This window comes from Meriones unguiculatus, chromosome 4 (genome assembly GCF_030254825.1).
Source record: "Meriones unguiculatus strain TT.TT164.6M chromosome 4, Bangor_MerUng_6.1, whole genome shotgun sequence".
In the NCBI taxonomy this organism is placed as follows: Eukaryota; Metazoa; Chordata; class Mammalia; order Rodentia; family Muridae; genus Meriones; species Meriones unguiculatus.
Window position 1 is genome coordinate 17,693,926 of NC_083352.1, and position 16,477 is coordinate 17,710,402.

The window sequence follows — 16,477 nt, forward strand, 5'->3', positions numbered from 1 at the left end:
TCACAGACCTCTTCCTCTAAAGCACTCACCATCATGCCTGGCTAAAACTCACTCTTTCTAAGTGTACAGTGGGGTGACTTTTAGTGTATTTACAGGCTGTACAACCATCATTTCTATATCCTGGGCATCACCCACCTAGAGGCCCGATTTCCATTACACATAAGATAAAAAACTTAAACAAAAACCTCTTTCAAAATACGAGGCCTAGTGCTGTGTGTAGTCTGGCTACCTGAGGCTGAACTGGGAGGAGAGCTTGTGCCTAGAATCAGGAGACCCTAGAAACTTCAGGAACTAGACATGATTTGCTTCTTTTGTTGGTGGAAAGTCAGTAAAGTCACATAAGACTACAAAGTGAATATATCTTTCCTTACTTATTTATTTCTATTAAAAAACTTAATTCCATTTATTTGTGTGTGTGCATGTAGTCAGGGGATATCAGGTAGGAATTGGTTCTCTACCCCAACCTGGACTGAACTCAGGTGGTCAGCCGAGCCATCTTTCCAATCCAGCTATTATTTTTATTGTTTTTTCAATTGTTTATTTTTCAGTCAAGTAGGTTTTCCACTTAAACTCAGAAATCAGTCTTCAGCTTAGATTTCTTTTTAAAGCTACTTGGAAAGTACCTTTGGTGAAGATCCACAGATAAGGTTACTAATAAAGAACTTAAGTTCTCATAGAAAAAGGCCTTGGTTTCTTTGTGGGATAATAATGTTTTATTAGTATGATTGCTAGAAAGTCATTCAGGGAAAGGTTTCCTATTAATCATAGCCTTTAACTTTCAGAGTTAGCCTCAACCAAAATGGTAGCCATTCATCCTTCCCTCCTTCCCTTCCTTACTTTATCCTTCCTTCCTTCCTTCCTTCTTCCTTTTTTCAAGATGGAGTCTCACTATATAGCTCCTGCTGTCCTGGAACTCACTATGTAGACTATAATGGTCTGGAACTCACAGAGATCAACCTGCCTCCTCCCAATTGCTGGGATTAAAAACGTGTGCACTAAATCTGCTTGATAGAAGTTCCTTTTAAACCACAATTTTTAATGTCCTCAAATCGTCATTTAAAAAGCCACAGGCAAACTAAACAATTGTAAAGTTTATGGATAGATAAATGCCTATAGAGATAATACCATTATATAATGGTCTGAACGCATATGTGTTTGCACTGCCATGAGTTTAACAAATTGAGAGAAAGTACTCAAATTTTAGGCAGAAATTAGATATTTTTATCCAGATTTTTATGTATGTATACATAAAATGTCATTGAAAGCAGTTCGTTTTGTTTGTTGGCAAACAAACAAAAGCATTTTGTTTTGTCTGTTCTCTCAGGGGGTAGGATGATCTAAAGACAAATGGAACAACCACTTCCATTTGTTTGTAGTTCTCCACAAATATTTCAAGCAAGATCCATTTTGTTTCAAAGGTTGGTCTTCTATTGAAGTTACTGTGCCAAATTCCGGTATTGCCTTTCATCTCTGGGAAGTAGATGAGATGCTTATCAATTCTAGCTATTTTTTTGTGGAGGTAAACATGGTTATTCATTTCCTTTTTGGTGATGCAGAGGTGTGGTCACATTCTTAGAATCCTGTGGGTTTTCTTTCTTTCTTTTTTTTTTTTTAAGGTTTCACTGCCATTTGTAATGATTTATGACATTAAATTATGAGTAGAAACGAAGACCCATAAGATCTTCACATGGGGGAGGCTGAGGCAGGTGGATCTCTGTTCAAGGTCGTCCTGATTTACATGTTAAGTTCTTGGACAGCCAGGGCTACATAGTGAGAACCTGCCTTAAGATGAAACATAACTGAAAAAAAAAAAAATCTGCATGAGTTATAGAGGAAGAATGTTAGTTTTTAGTATAATTTGGACCCGATGCAGGGTGCAGAACTTGACTTTTCTCCTTCTGTTCTTATTTAATAGCTGCTGAGTGGCTTACAGTTTTAAAATAGGTATAAAGCAAAATAACACACTTCCATTATTCTACATGCACATTTGTTATGTTACTGAAAGTTAATTTTAAATTATGAAATCAAAGTGGGCAATACTGAAATTGTTTATTATTATTATTAGCAGCCCTGGCTGCTGTGGCACTCATTCTGTCGACCATGCTTGCCTTGAACTCAGAGATCTGTCTGCCTCCACCTCCTGAGCCCTGGGATTAAAGGCATGTCCGACAATGATGTTGATGATGAAGTTTTTTTTTTTTTTTTTTTTTTTAAGATTTATTTACTTATTTATATGCTATTCTGTCTGCAGGTCAGAAGAGAACACAGTATCTCATTATAGATGGGTTATGAGCTACCATGTAGTTGCTGGGAATTGAACTCAGGACCTTTGGAAGAACAGCCAGTGCTTAACCTCTGAGCCATCTCTCCAGCCCTATTTTTATTTGTTTGTTTGTTTGTTTTGTTTTTGAGGCAGGATCTCACCTTATAACTCTGGCTGTCCTGGAACTCAAAGAAATCCTCCTGCTAGAGCTGTGGTATCAAGGGTGCGAGTCACTACACCTCCTTCAAAATTTGTAGTTTAAGGTCTAAGCATGTGACCCTGTAAGGTAGAACACAGCAAATGTACATCCTCCCAGAGAAGATTGTTGTCCTAACTATATGTTTAGCAAGCTGTTAATGCTTAGATTGTATTCTTATCTTAAAGCTATTCACCTAGAATACATAATATGGTTATTTTCTGTTTCTGTGGATTGATTTAAGAATCTGATCACTTCCTCCCTTCCTTCCTTCCTTCCTTCCTTCCTTCCTTCCTTCCTTCCTTCCTTCCTCCCTCCCTCCCTCCCTTCCTTTCTTCCTTCCTTCCTTCTTCCCTCCCTCCCTCCCTCCCTCCCTCCCTTCTTCCTTCTTCTTTCTTTCTTTCTTTCTTTCTTTCTTTCTTTCTTTCTTTCTTTCTCTCTTCCTCTCTTTCTTTCTCTCTTTTCTCTCTTTCTTCTCTCTTCTTTCTTTCTTTCTTTCTTTCTTTCTCTTTTTCTTTCTCTTTTCTCTCTTTCTTTCTCTTTTTCTTTCTCTCTTTTCTCTCTTTCTTTCTTTCTCTCTCTCTTTCTCTCTCTCTCTCTTTCTTTTGAGACAGGGTCTTACTCTGTAGCCCTGTCTGGCTTGGAATTTACTTTGTAAACCAGGCTAGTCTGGAACTCAGAGAGATCCACTTGCCTCTGCACCCTGAGTGCTGATTAAAGATGTTATCATGCTCAGCTTGATAATTCTTTTTAAAATTATTACCCTTCTCATGAATAAATTGAGAGAAAAATAAGAGTCTACAACTTTAGTTGATAATTTTCAATTTTCTCCTCCTCCCTTCCCTTTCTTTCTTTTCTCCTCTTCTACCTTGAAACTGAATGGACAGCTGCAACATAATTTTAAAAAGCATTCATCAGGCTTATCTCTAGTGCAAGTACATGTGTTTGTGTATATGTGCATGTTTGTTCATTGTATTCACACATAGTAGCCAAAGGTCAACGTCAGTTTCATCCTTTGAGGAAGGTTCCTCAAAGAAACAGGGTGTCTCCTAGAGCTCGAAGCTCACCCATTTGGGTAGGTTTGTAGGCCAGCAATCCCTCGGTGTCTACCTGTGTCCTTCCTAGTACACCTGTGCTCTGCTTTTTACATGGGTCCGCATGTTTGCCCAGCAAGCTTTTTACTGACTGAGCTATCTTTCTAGCACCTTGCCTTTTTTAAAAAAATATTATATTTATCTGTTTAGCATGTGTATGTGCATGAGCACATGTGCATATGCATGAGCACATAAGTGTTTAGTATGTGTATGTGTGTAGTATACATGCAGAGCCTAGGGCCAAAGGACAACTTGTAGTTGTCAGTTTTCTTCATCCACCACGTGTTCCAGGAATTGAAACTGGTGTCATTAGGCTTGGCAGGAATGCCTTTACCATCTCACTCGCCTCTGTCTGTCTGTCTGTCTCTTTTTAACTTTCGAACATTAATAAGAGAAATAATTTTTCAGAAATTGTGTAGCAATTTTACTTACTTAAAAGTACAGATTACAGGATTAGAGATGTAAATTCTTAGTAGTACTTGCTTAACATGCACAAAGTATGAGGTTTGATACCCACCTCAGCATAAAATTAGGCTGTGGTGGCCCATGTATGTAATACTGTCACTGAGGAGGTGGGGGCAGGAGGATTGGAAGTTTAAGGTTTTCCTTGACTGCAAAGCATGTGTGAGGTTAGCCTGGGCTATGTGAGACCCGTCCTCAAAAGGAAGTATAGATGACAACGGGCAGAAGATGTAAGCACAACTATTTAGTTTCCTATAAAATTGTTGTCTCAAGGAAGGGGAGTGTGGAAATGTTCAGTACGTGGAGTGCTTGGTTTCTTGTTGGATTTTACTTCAGATATTTAGGAAATGGGAAATACAATTTCTCTTAAGAAGCTGATATTATGCAAAGTGTGTATTTGAAACCTGTTTTCACTGTATATGGGACTGTGGTTTTAGCTTTTCATTTGAAAAGTGAAAAGCCAGGCTTGGTGGTGTATGCCTTTAATGCCAGCACTCAGGGAGGCAGAGGCAGGTAGATCACTGAGTTTGAGGACAGCCAAGGCTACACAGAGAAGCCCTGTCGAGAGAGAGAGAGAGAGAGAGAGAGAGAGAGAGAGAGAGGATAATAATAGTATTTTTATAGAGAAATATTGGGGAGGACTTAAAGTAACAGATGTGAAACGTTTAGGTCATATTGATACATAGTAAATTATTGGTGATAGGTGATATTAACTGTTTGGTAAAAATTTAAAAATACTCACTTTATGTGTCTGAATGTTTTGATTACATGTATGTATGCAAACTAACTAAATGTATATATACATATACACACACACGCGCACACACACACACACAGTGCTGGGATCAAACCTGTGGCTTTGTACACATCAGGCGAACATTCCACCACTAGGATACAGCCCTGTTTTAGGTGCACTGTCCTTCCCTGGGTTTATTTAGGTCACAAAGATGTCAGAATTTTAAACTGTTTGTATAGAGTGGTTTTAATACAGTGGATAAAAAACTCCCTAAGTTCCCAGCCTGCCTTTCATAGCCTTGGTGCCTCTTTGCGTCACATTGTTTCTTCCTCAAATGTCTTTTTTTTTTTTTCTCTCACAACAATGGCAATACAATTTGATTCTTGGTCACCTTCTGTTTCACACTACTTCCTCTATTTTATAAGTCTTACTCATGAGTCTTACTAAAGACATTGCAGTGCCTGCAGAGATGGCTCAGTGATTAGGAGCACTTGTTGCTCTTGCAAAAGATCTGGGTGCGGTTCCCAGCACCCACATGGTGGCTTCCAGTGGTCTGTAACTCCAGTTCTCAGGGATCTGAAACCCTCTTCTGACCTCCATGGGCACCAGGCTTGCATATGATGCATATACATTCATGCAAATATTCATGCACCTAAAAATTTTAAAAATACATTGTAAAATGCTTTAGGTCAAATTTTTTTTTCAAGACTTTTAATGTATCCTTGGCCATCCTGGAACTCACTCTGTAGATCAGACTGGCCTCAAACTCACAGAAATCTGCCTGCCTCTGCCTCATGAGTACTGGGATTAAAGGCGTGCAATGTGATCACTGCCCCATCTCCTCCTCCTCCTCCTCCTGTTTTTTTTGTATACAGTGTTGTACCAAATAACAGTGAAGAGCTGCTGAAGGCTAACTATTCCAGGTACTGTCCTAAGCATTCTTTATGGGTTAAGTGTCATTTCTTCCAACAACACTGAACAAGGTAAACCCACAGTTCTAGGAAAAAAAAAAAAACCTGAAAGGTTAAGGGTCTGGGAAACGTGGCCTAAAATCATAGGCCCACATGCCTTAGAGTTGGGCATTGAGCCCAGCAGTGTGTGCCAGTCAACACAGGTGGTTTCTCTTTCGTGAGGTTCTAATCCTGGCATCAGTCCATATGCCTGCTGTTGGCAGGTTGCTGCCTGGCTCTTCTGTGTATAAAAACTACTATAGAGTGACATGTGTAGTTCCAAAATACCTCCGAAAAAGAAATTATCAAAAAAACTGACTTTATTCTGGGTGTACTAGCACATGCTTTTAATCCCAACACTAGGAAGGCAGAGGCAGGTGGATGTCTGTGAGTTTGAGGCCAGTGAGAGCTACATAATAATGCCCTGTCTAAACAAAATGAAACAAAACCTGGTTCATGGACTGGCAAGATAGCTCAGCAGGTAAAGGCACTTGTTACGAGTCTTGACTTGAGTTTGATCTGTGGACCCACAGAGTGGAAGGGCAGTACCAACTGGAGAAAGTGGTTCTCTGACCTCTGTATGTGTGCATACAAAATAAAACTGTAAAAATCCAACTGTTTTCTCAATTTTTACTTTTAAGAAATTTAAAACTTTTTTTTTTTTGTGGCATCAGCCTTTAATCTCAGCACCCTGGAGGCAGAAGCAAGGGGATCTCTGAGTTCAAGACTAGCCTGATCTACATAGTGAGTTAGAGGCCAATCAGGACCACATAGTAGGACCCTGTCTTGAATTAATTAAGAAAGAGGAAAGAAAGGAAGGGAGGAATGAATGAATGAATGAATGACTTTTTAGCCAGTTAAACTGAGCAGGTCCCTTTTTTGATGGGGCCTGGTATGCAGTGGCTGCAACAGCAGCGACTTTGGTAGTGCTTATGTCTGTTGCCTGTATGGGCTGCCCTAAGGGATCTTGGAGACATTGGTCATTTTGTCTGATTTCAGTGCTGTCATTAAACTAAGCTCCAGACAGGTATGTGTGGTGCCTTTGGGGAGCCCCAAGGCACAATGGCCAGCTCATCATGTGCTTCCACACCAGACTGCAGAGTAAGGAACATGTGATAGAACCGAGTTCCAGTTGTCCCTGGCTGCAGGGTCAAATCTAAACCCACTCATGGTGCCCTTGACACACCTGACTCTCCTCGGCTTTAATGTGCTGTCCTGTATCCCACCAAATTGTGTTGGTAGTAAATCTCATATACAGTTTGTCTGAAAACAAACAAAAAAGCAAAAATAATGACATGGCTTTTCTAAGAATAAGGAAATCTCTTATAAGGTTAGTGTTGTTATTATACTTCTGAAAATTATTAGCTGCCATTGGGGGTGTAGATAGAGTAAGTTATATGGCATGTGTAAGGCCTTATGTTCAACTCCAGCACCACAAACAAAATTACAAACGAAAAAGATTGTGTCTCATAAAAATGACAAGGAAGCTGTACCACAATAGCACAGTAATATGGGTGCCTAAAGAAGACTTGCATAATGACATACTGATAGGTATGTTAACTGGCAGGGGACATTCTCAAAGGGTCCTGTTTTTAGACTATCTGCAGGCAAATAATAACTGCTGAGAGATGCAGAATTATTTTTCCCAGAGATGAGCCTCTATTTGGTTACCCAGCATCTGTCTCTATATCTGTTACATGTCTATGTATGTATATATAATCACAGGTTTAGAGATGAGAAGAAAACTTAGTGGAGTCAGTTTTCTCCTTCACGTTTATGTGGATTCTGGAGATCATACTCAGGTTGTCAGGTTTACACAGCCAGTGCGTTTAATTTCTGAGCCATCTTACAGGCTCCATGTTTTATTTATTCTTAGATTTGGGAAAAAATACTTCAAAGTTTATGCTGTGCTGGCATATCGCATTCTGAGCCACGTAATCATTGATATCTCACTGTGGTTAATATTTGCTAGTAACTCATTTAAAGTAGTCATTTAAGATGTCCCTCATAAGTCTTGGCCATTTAAATTCTTGGTCCTTGGTTGGTGTGACTGTTTGGGAATGATAAGGAGTTGTGGCCTTATTGAATGAGGTTCGTCACTGGAGTTGGGCTTTGATGTTTAAAAAAACTCCATGCTGCTCTCTCTGCCTCCTGCTTGTGGATCTAGATGTTAGCTGTCAACTGTTCCTGTCGTCATGCCTTTACTCCATAATAATGCACTCTAAACTTATGAAACCATAATCTCAATTAAATGCCTTTTTTTTTTTTTAAGTAAGGTGTCTTGGTTGTGGTGTTTTGCCAAATAATAGAAAAGTAACAAAGACAACCTCCATTATATTTTTATATATGTATATATTTCTATTTTATATTTTTAATATGTAATCTAGGGTGACATTTAAACTGCTGTCTCAGTTGAAGAGTCTTTCGTGAGCTCTTAAGTCTTAGAGTAGTTGGAGTTGTTTCCAGTCGTGGTGGCACATGGCTGGAGTCCTGGCATTTGCAGCCTGCGGGCTGCATGTCCCTGCAGTTGGAGGCAAGCCTGTATAGCCAACAGCGTGAACTTCGTTTCTCTTGAGCGCATGGCTTCCACCAAACCTAAAACTAGCTCCTGAGAGAAAGCCTTTGTCTAACTGCTTCGACAGAATGCTCTCCTTGCCTGTCATTCACCTCTTTGCTTCTTAACGATCTTGAAGTTCATGTTATGTGTCCTTTTCTTTCCTAGGCCATGGGGTTTGTGTCTTTTGCCCAACATTTTCTCAAGTATTTTTCTGAAAGTTATACAGTTTTAACTTCGATGTTTTAGTTTGTGTCATTTTAATTCCTTCTGTTTATTATAAACATAAAGATTGAGGTTCACAACACATCAAGGGAGTTGAGTTAGTCCCTTTTGTTGAAATTGTTGTTCTTTCTCATTGAATTACCTGGGGCCAAGCGCAAGAGCCACAGCTGTCAGTTGTTTTAATTATTTTCCTATTGCAGAGAGCATTTCACATTTTTATCATTCAGTTGGCTTCTGGGCAAGTGAAGTCATGTTGAAGGCTAGTATACTCAGGAAGTTGGCAAGCAAGTGGATAACAGTTACATTATTATTATTATTATTATTATTTTTGATTTATTTATTTATTTTCTGTGCATGAGTGTTTTGCCTGAATGTATGTCTGTGTACGACATGTGTTCCTAGTGCCCTTGGGGGACAGAGATGTTGGATCCCCTGGAGTTCATGGATGTTTGCAAACCACTCTGTGCGTGCTGGGACCCAAGCCTGGGTCCTCTGCAAGAGCCCTCATGACCCTTAAACTATTTTTCTAGCTCCTTTAATTCATTTACTTATTGAACCTTCAGAATGACATTGACTGACACTTTAGAGTGTGCAGCTCAGCAAATGTGGGCAGGTTATTATTAGGAGACTCCTTATAGAGTATCCCCATCCTTGTATACTGTATGACATGGTAAGGGCCATAAAGGGGAAAGAGCAGGCTTTATGAGAGAGTGTGATGGACTTTGGAAGGCCCCACTGAGGGATGATGTGTGGTCCAGACAGATAAAACATTGTGGTTACAGGTTGGGACAGTGTTCAGCCAGTAAAGTGTTTGTGGCACGTGCGAGAGCCTGAGTTCAGATCTACAACACCTATATGAAAAGCCAGGCACAGCAGCACATACCTGTAATCCTGGTGCTAAGGTGGCAGAGACGGAGTTGCTTTTGCTTACTGTCCAACTAGTCTGCCTAAATGTATGAGCTCTATCTGTCTCGAAAAATAAGTTGTAAGAAATTAAGGAAGACATCAGATGTTGACTTTTTATCTCCATACGTATGTGTGAGCTTATGTCTGCACACACATGTACCTGCATACACAAATATGTATAAACAACTAAAAATTTTAAAAGTCTAATTACAAGTCTGGCATACTGCTGCATTCATATATCTCAGCTCCCAGGAGGCTGAGCCAGGAGGACAAGTTTCAAGCCCACTCTGGGCTGTCTCAAAAGAAATGGGAGTAGGGGGAGGCTGGAGAGGTGGCTCACTGGTTAAGAGCACTCGGTACTTTTCCAGAGGACCCAGTTTCGGTTCCCTGCACCCACATGGCAGCTAACAACCTTCTATAACTACAGTTTCAGAGGATCCAAAGCCCTCTTCTAGTCTCCAAGGGCATTGCATGCTTGTAGTTCATGGACACACTCAGGCAAACACCCATGCACCTTAAAAATAAATAAGTAAATCTTAAAAAAAAAAAAAATCCGGATTGCAAGAATGAACATGGCACATTTGAAACACCAAAAAGAAGCCAGCAGGTGTAACAGTAGGGGGTCTTGGTAAATGCTGAGGCTTCTGGGCTATTGATCATGTTGTTATTGCTCTATATGGCAGTAATACTGTTCACTGAAGTAAGCAACAGCAACAGAAACATGGCAGGTGTGGTGATCCATCCTTTGCATCTCAGCACTTGGGAGGCAGAAGCAGGTAGATTTCTGTGAGTCTGGTCTACACGATGAGTTTCACCATCCAAGACTATACAGTGGGACTTGTCTCAAAACAGGAAAAACCTAAACAGAATAAAATACGTTCATCTCCTTCCCACTGTACCTCGTGTGACACATAGCTAGAATGCAGAGTCTTGTGTGTGCTAGGTGTGCTGACTGCATACTCACACCTCTCAAATGGTGTACTAACTGAGCTACACCCACAGCCTTCAGCGTGGCATTTTTGAGGGTCTTCCTCGTTGACTATAGTAATTGTTCATTTTCCTTGTGTGGGTTTAGTTAGTTTTCCTTGTTGCTGTGACCGAATGCCTGACATGAAGCAACATAAGGAAAGGAAGGTTTGCTCTGGCTCATAGTTTCAAAGGGTACATTCATCATGGTGGGGAGAACATGCAGCAGCTGTGGAAGGAGAGGTACTCGGGAGGACCAGGCAGGGATGACTAGGGAAGGGATGGAGGGGGGAGAGAGAGAGAGAGAGACTCATCCTCCCCAAAATGGCTTTCTCCAGGTAGCCTGCACCTTCCAAAAGTGACATAACTTACTAAAACAAGGCCACCTAGAACGAACCAAGGATTTAAACATGTGAGCATTTGGGGGATTTCACATTGAACCCATAGCAGCAGGTATGGAATAAGAAAGCCGAGTGCTCTCTCAAGAAGAGATGCAATGACCGGACAGTCAGGAGTTACATATGTAGGAAATAAAACTCAGTGATGTGCCATGATTCTTGGGCGTCTTGCTTGAACAGCTAACAGATGTGCTTTCTATTGGAAAGACACATTTAGATAGAGTACAAACTGAGAGTTTCAGATGTGATGAGTGCCTTTCTGCTGGCATTTGTATTACATGTGGAGTATGGGGGGTGGGTGAGAAGTTTCTACGGTAGGAACATCAAAGCCACTTTCAGTCAGGGATGGTACCGTGGAGGAGATCTCAACTTTACCAAGTTTCAGCCAGCTTCTGTTGGCTGCACTGACTAAGAACAAATCACTCAATTTTAAAAAATCCTTTCTCATGTGAAATGGAAACATTATTTGCTTTGTAGAGTTAAGTACGTGCCATGTGATAGTGAGTCCACGGTTTAAAGCTGTTTGGCTCTGTGGATGCTCAGAAAAGTTGGTTCACACGCATGCAGTTTGGATTGAGAGGAACAGGTTGTGGAAACCCATGAAAGGCATGGAGGAGATTTGCTCTGTTAGGAAGCTGTAGTGTTTCTGTTTGCAAGTTAGACTTAGAGAAGTCTCATTTCAAGAACTGTTTTCTAACTGCTGTGAAGAAAGAAGTTAGAGGGAAGACATCTCATCTCCATAGCCAGGTGCGGCAGCTCTTGCCTTCAGTCTCAGCATTTGGGAGGCCAAGGCAAAAAGATTGCCATGACCTCAGCCCCGGTCATCTTGGACTACATTCAAAATAAAACCAAAGAAGTATCTAGAAAAATCAGTGGTCATAGTTTAGGATAAGGTGCTGAGGGCTGTTTTGGGTTTTGAAATTAGTATAGAAGTCAAAGAATAAATAAAAAAAAAAAAAAAAAAGAAAGAAACTGCCAGGTGTGTTGATGCAGGCCTTTACTTTTAGCACTCTGGAGGCAGTGGCAGTTAGATATCTGAGTTCAAGGCCAGCCTAGGCATAGCAAGTTCCAGGCTCGCCAGTGCTACACAGGGAGATCCTGTTTTAGAAAAGAAAACATAACAAAATAAGAAACTATAGGATTTGTTCAAACTGTTTTTTATGACTTAACAGTGAAGGAAGAATAAGTCACATGTGAGTCTATGAATTGTTATCTGGGAAGCTATAAAACAGGCAGAAGCCGTGACAGATATGATCAAGAAGCAAAGTTGAGTCAGAGAAAGACTTCCTTTCAGTCCTGAGAGTGTAACTCCTGGGGTTAAAGTATGGCTGTCCTCATGTCATCAGTTTCTATATGGCAAAGAACTGTGAAAAAGAATACAAGATTAGAAACAGGAATTTTAGTCCTCAATCCAAATCATTGATTAGCTTGTGGCCCTGGTAATACCTGCATCTCTGGTATTCACTGGAGTTATCCAATAAGAGAAGCCAATGCTCATCTGCCTCAGCAGACTTCCAGAGTTGTTCTACAGATCAAATACGGATACATATCAGGGCTGGAGAGATGATGGAGAGGTTAAGTGTACATGCTGCTCTTGTGGAGGATCCAGGTTTGGTTCCCAGCACCCATCTTAGACAGCTTACAGACCCCTGTAATTTCAGCTCCAGGGTTTCTGGATGCCTTCATGGGCACCTGAGTCACATGTATATGTGTGTACACACACACACTTTTAAGAAATGCTTTACAGATCTGGGAGTGTAGCTCAGTAGTAGAGCAAATGTTTAGCATGTACAAGGCCTTGGGTGTGATCTCTAGCACCCTCAGTACATTAAAAATACTATTGTGATTGCAACTCCCCATGTAATTATAAGATGGTTATGCCACTTCTCAGTTCAAACTAAAACAAAAATAATTGTATTTAGGGCCAGAGAAGGGAAAATAAGAAAAATGTCGAAATTTTTAACTTTTGTTTGGTGTTAATGAGATACATGTATCTGGAAACTTGGTAGACTGATTTGGGAGACTCATTTGGAAGCTTATGTCATCTATGACAGAGATCACAGCTAAAAATGCAGGTTGCATCTTGTTGGATGTGAATATTTAACATGATTTTAGGTTGAAGAATCAACGATAGGGTTTTACTTCCATCTCTGTGGTGCTCTATGTGTAGTAGCAGAATTCAAAGGCACCCTGTAAGTTTAGTCTACTGCTACCCTTTGCTTTGTGGTTTTGGCAGTAGCCCCTCACTCAGGCCTTCACACTCTTTTATGGGAATCACAATACCTAACTACCTAGCAGGTTGTTACAAAGGGTAATGAAATAAGGTAAAATACCTAGCCCAGAGGAGATACCAAGTGACAATGCTTACGCTGCACCCTTACTGCACCCTTATTGCCTCAGTGGAGAGCAGTTCTGGGAATTTGATTTTGTTGTCCCACATGGTTTTTTGTTTTCTTAATCTTAATCTTTACTTTTTTTTTTTTGGCTCTGGTTGTCCTAGAACTCATTGTGTAGACCAGGCTGATCTTGAACTCATAGAGATCTGCCTGCCTCTTCTCCAGATGCTGAGATTAAAGGTGTGTGCTACCACATCTGGCCAACATTTGCCTTCTTATTAATTGTTAGCAATTAAAAAAAAATGTCTCTAGTTATTTGTTTGCTGAGTAGAACAAACAGCTGTAAAAGTGGATGGTTATAGCTCAAAAAGAATATTGTTAGGTTTTATTTCCCTCTGATTTACTGTTTTGAGTTTGGTGTTAGATACTACTTGAACCGAGATGCTAGACACTGTTAATTAATCATTGAATTGAACTAGTCTATATGCCTCAGAAGCCTTCACAATATTCCGAACAGCTAAAATCATCTCATCAGAGTTCATATAGTAATAAAAACCTGTTTGTTCTGTAGATGAAAATGTAAAAGTAGTATATGAACTATTCATTAATCCTTTATCTGGGTGTGGACTTGTCCAACCTTCTGACAAGACAGGGTGGTCTTATTGCAGACGCTACATTATAACATTGTTACACGGTGTGGGTATGTCTAAATACCTTGTAGTACATTGTATTATTGTGTAATAAACATATTGATGAGCAGCAGTGGTCTAACAAAGGACTTGCATCAAAATCGGGGATGTGGTCTTAAAATACTCATACTTTAACCCCTTAACACACATACTTATTAAGCTGGAATCTTAAGAATAAGACACTGACATATGCATTTTATAATGATTCTGCTACGTATGCCACTTTTAAAACAAGTAGATAATGTACGAGTGTAGAGAATTAGACATCTTTACACTGTTAATATGATTTTAAATTGATATAGTATGGCCAGTAGAACACTTTGCAGCTAGATAAAGTTTTTAAACCTGCCCTGTATGAATACACACATGCCCAGATTTAGAGTTTGAATTTTTTTTCTTCAAGACAGGGTCTTCTTCTATACAGCTCAGTTTGGCCTTCAACTCAAGATCCTTCTCTCTACTGCCTCAATCTTGGGATGACAGGTATATGATAGTGTACCCCACCGAAGGAAACATTCTTCAATTGCTGCATGTGCTAGTACATGCCTATATATCCTACTACTCAGAGGCAGAAGTAGGAGGCTCTTGAGTTTAAGGACAGTTTAGACCACATAGTGATACCCTGTCTCAAAAAGTGTTTTTTTTGTTTTGTGGACATGTTTGTATGCTGAAAACTTGTAAGCAGTTAATTGGTTTCTAGTACACATGTGGTTGACTGCTACAGTTTACTGCATAACCATTTCTAGAAGGAAGTAGAATTCTGCAGTGGTGGCTTATGCATTTACTTCCAGCACTCAGAGGCAGGGGCAGAGGCAGAAAGATCTCCCTGAGGTTGAGGCCAGCCTGGTCTTCAGAGTGAGTTTCAGGAAAGCCAGGACTATACAGAGAAACCCTGTCTCAAAAAAGCAAAAGACAAAACAAAAAAAATGAAAATGTTTTAAATTTGTTAAAGTTGCTATGAAACTAAGCAGGACTTTTGCTGTGTGTGATGGTGTGTTTCTATAAACCCAGTACCTGGGAGGATGAATCAGGAAGCTCCCCGGGTTAAGGACAGCCCAGGCTCCATGGCCTATCCTATTTGCTTTATGTCTGAATTATATAGGTTTAATGCCTGCATATCTGAATGTGAAAATTAGGTATAAAACGCTTGTGTAATCTTTATCAACTGGTTGACTTCTTGCCTATTAGAATTTTAATACTTTTTAAATCCTCTTTTCAATTTTAGGCTCGATGAGAGAAAGGGAAAGTTAAGGATGCTGGAGCAGAACAATGGATTTCTCTTTCTCTTTCATGCAAGGGATCATGGGAAACACAATTCAGCAACCACCTCAACTCATTGACTCCGCCAACATCCGTCAGGAGGATGCCTTTGAGAACAACAGTGACATTGTTGAAGATGGTGGCCAGACACCCTTCGAAGCTACTGTGCAACAAGGTTTTCAGTACCCACCTACAGCAGAAGACCTTCCTCCACTCACAAATGGCTACCCACCGTCAATCAGCTTGTATGAGACGCAAACCAAATACCCACCATATAATCAGTATCCCAATGGGTCAGCCAACGGTTTTGGTGCAGTTAGAAACTTTAGCCCTACTGACTATTACCATTCAGAAATTCCAAACACGAGACCACATGAAATTCTGGAAAAACCTTCTCCTCCACAGCCTCCTCCTCCTCCTTCGGTACCACAGACTGTGATTCCAAAGAAGACAGGCTCACCTGAGATTAAACTAAAAATAACCAAAACCATCCAGAATGGCAGGGAATTGTTTGAGTCTTCCCTCTGTGGAGACCTTCTAAATGAAGTACAGGCAAGTGAGCACACAAAGTCAAAGCACGAAAGCAGAAAGGAAAAGAGGAAAAAAAGCAACAAGCATGAGTCGTCCAGGTCCGAAGAGCGCAGGTCACACAAAACCCCCAAGGTAGAGCCAGAGGGACAGAATGTAAGTTGAAACGTTATGTGTTAACTTTTATGATCTTTCCTGTGTACTGGAAATTGGAAGTCTTTTTATGTTTTTCTCTTCAAATATAAATATTTGTAGTGTGTTCTTGTGATCATTGGTTAACTAAGGTGCTTGGAAATATAATGAATAAATATTTGGTGAGTAGATAAAGAGAATTATTAGTGAGGAAATATTTTTAAAGTGTTTAACAGCAAGAATCTTATCTCCCCCTCCCCATTTGGGAGTTGGTTTCCAAAACAGGGTTTCTCTGTGTAGCCCTGGCTGTTCTGAAACTCATTCTGTAAACTGGGTTGGCCTGGAACTTGAGAAATCCACCTGCCTCCGCCTTCTGCTTATTTATTTATTTTTTATTTTGAGAGGCTCAGTTATTTTTACTTGTTTATACTAATCTCTTGGTTTTGGAAAATTGAGACAAAAAGCAAAGAGAAAGGGGATTTTATTTTAGGCCAAATTGGCTGGAAAAGCTTAGATTTAACACTTGTTTTCCAAGTGTTTGCTGCTAACTAAGCAGAGGTAGGAGAGCTCTGTACAGTAGAACATCCCCTGGGCTGTGGCTCGCACCGTTAATTCTGATACTCAAGACAGATGCAGTGGGTTGGTCTCTGTGGATTAAAGGCTAACCGATCTACATAGCCAGTTCCAGGCCCGCCTCAAAAATAAAATACAATAAGGTCAGATGCTGATTAGGTCTTCAGGTAGAGTTTTTATAAAACCCCACACGTACTGGTGTTTCTATC

At 40.2% G+C, this 16,477-nt stretch overlaps 1 protein-coding gene and 1 non-coding gene across 10 annotated transcripts in view; both read left to right on the plus strand.

Moving 5' to 3' along the window:
* Nsd3 (nuclear receptor binding SET domain protein 3) overlaps positions 1–16,477 on the plus strand; it is a 122,314-nt gene that overhangs the window by 27,303 nt on the left and 78,534 nt on the right. For all 9 annotated transcript variants that reach the window (XM_060381514.1, XM_060381512.1, XM_060381516.1 and 6 more), the window contains one exon: positions 15,001–15,719. In XM_060381514.1, the coding sequence (XP_060237497.1) occupies positions 15,045–15,719 (675 nt within the window). In that variant the 5' untranslated portion in view covers positions 15,001–15,044. The remainder of the gene's footprint in view (positions 1–15,000; positions 15,720–16,477) is intronic.
* Positions 6,549–6,680, plus strand: LOC132653827 (small nucleolar RNA SNORA70). Its single transcript, XR_009591670.1, has one exon. It is a non-coding gene; the product is annotated as a small nucleolar RNA SNORA70 (small nucleolar RNA).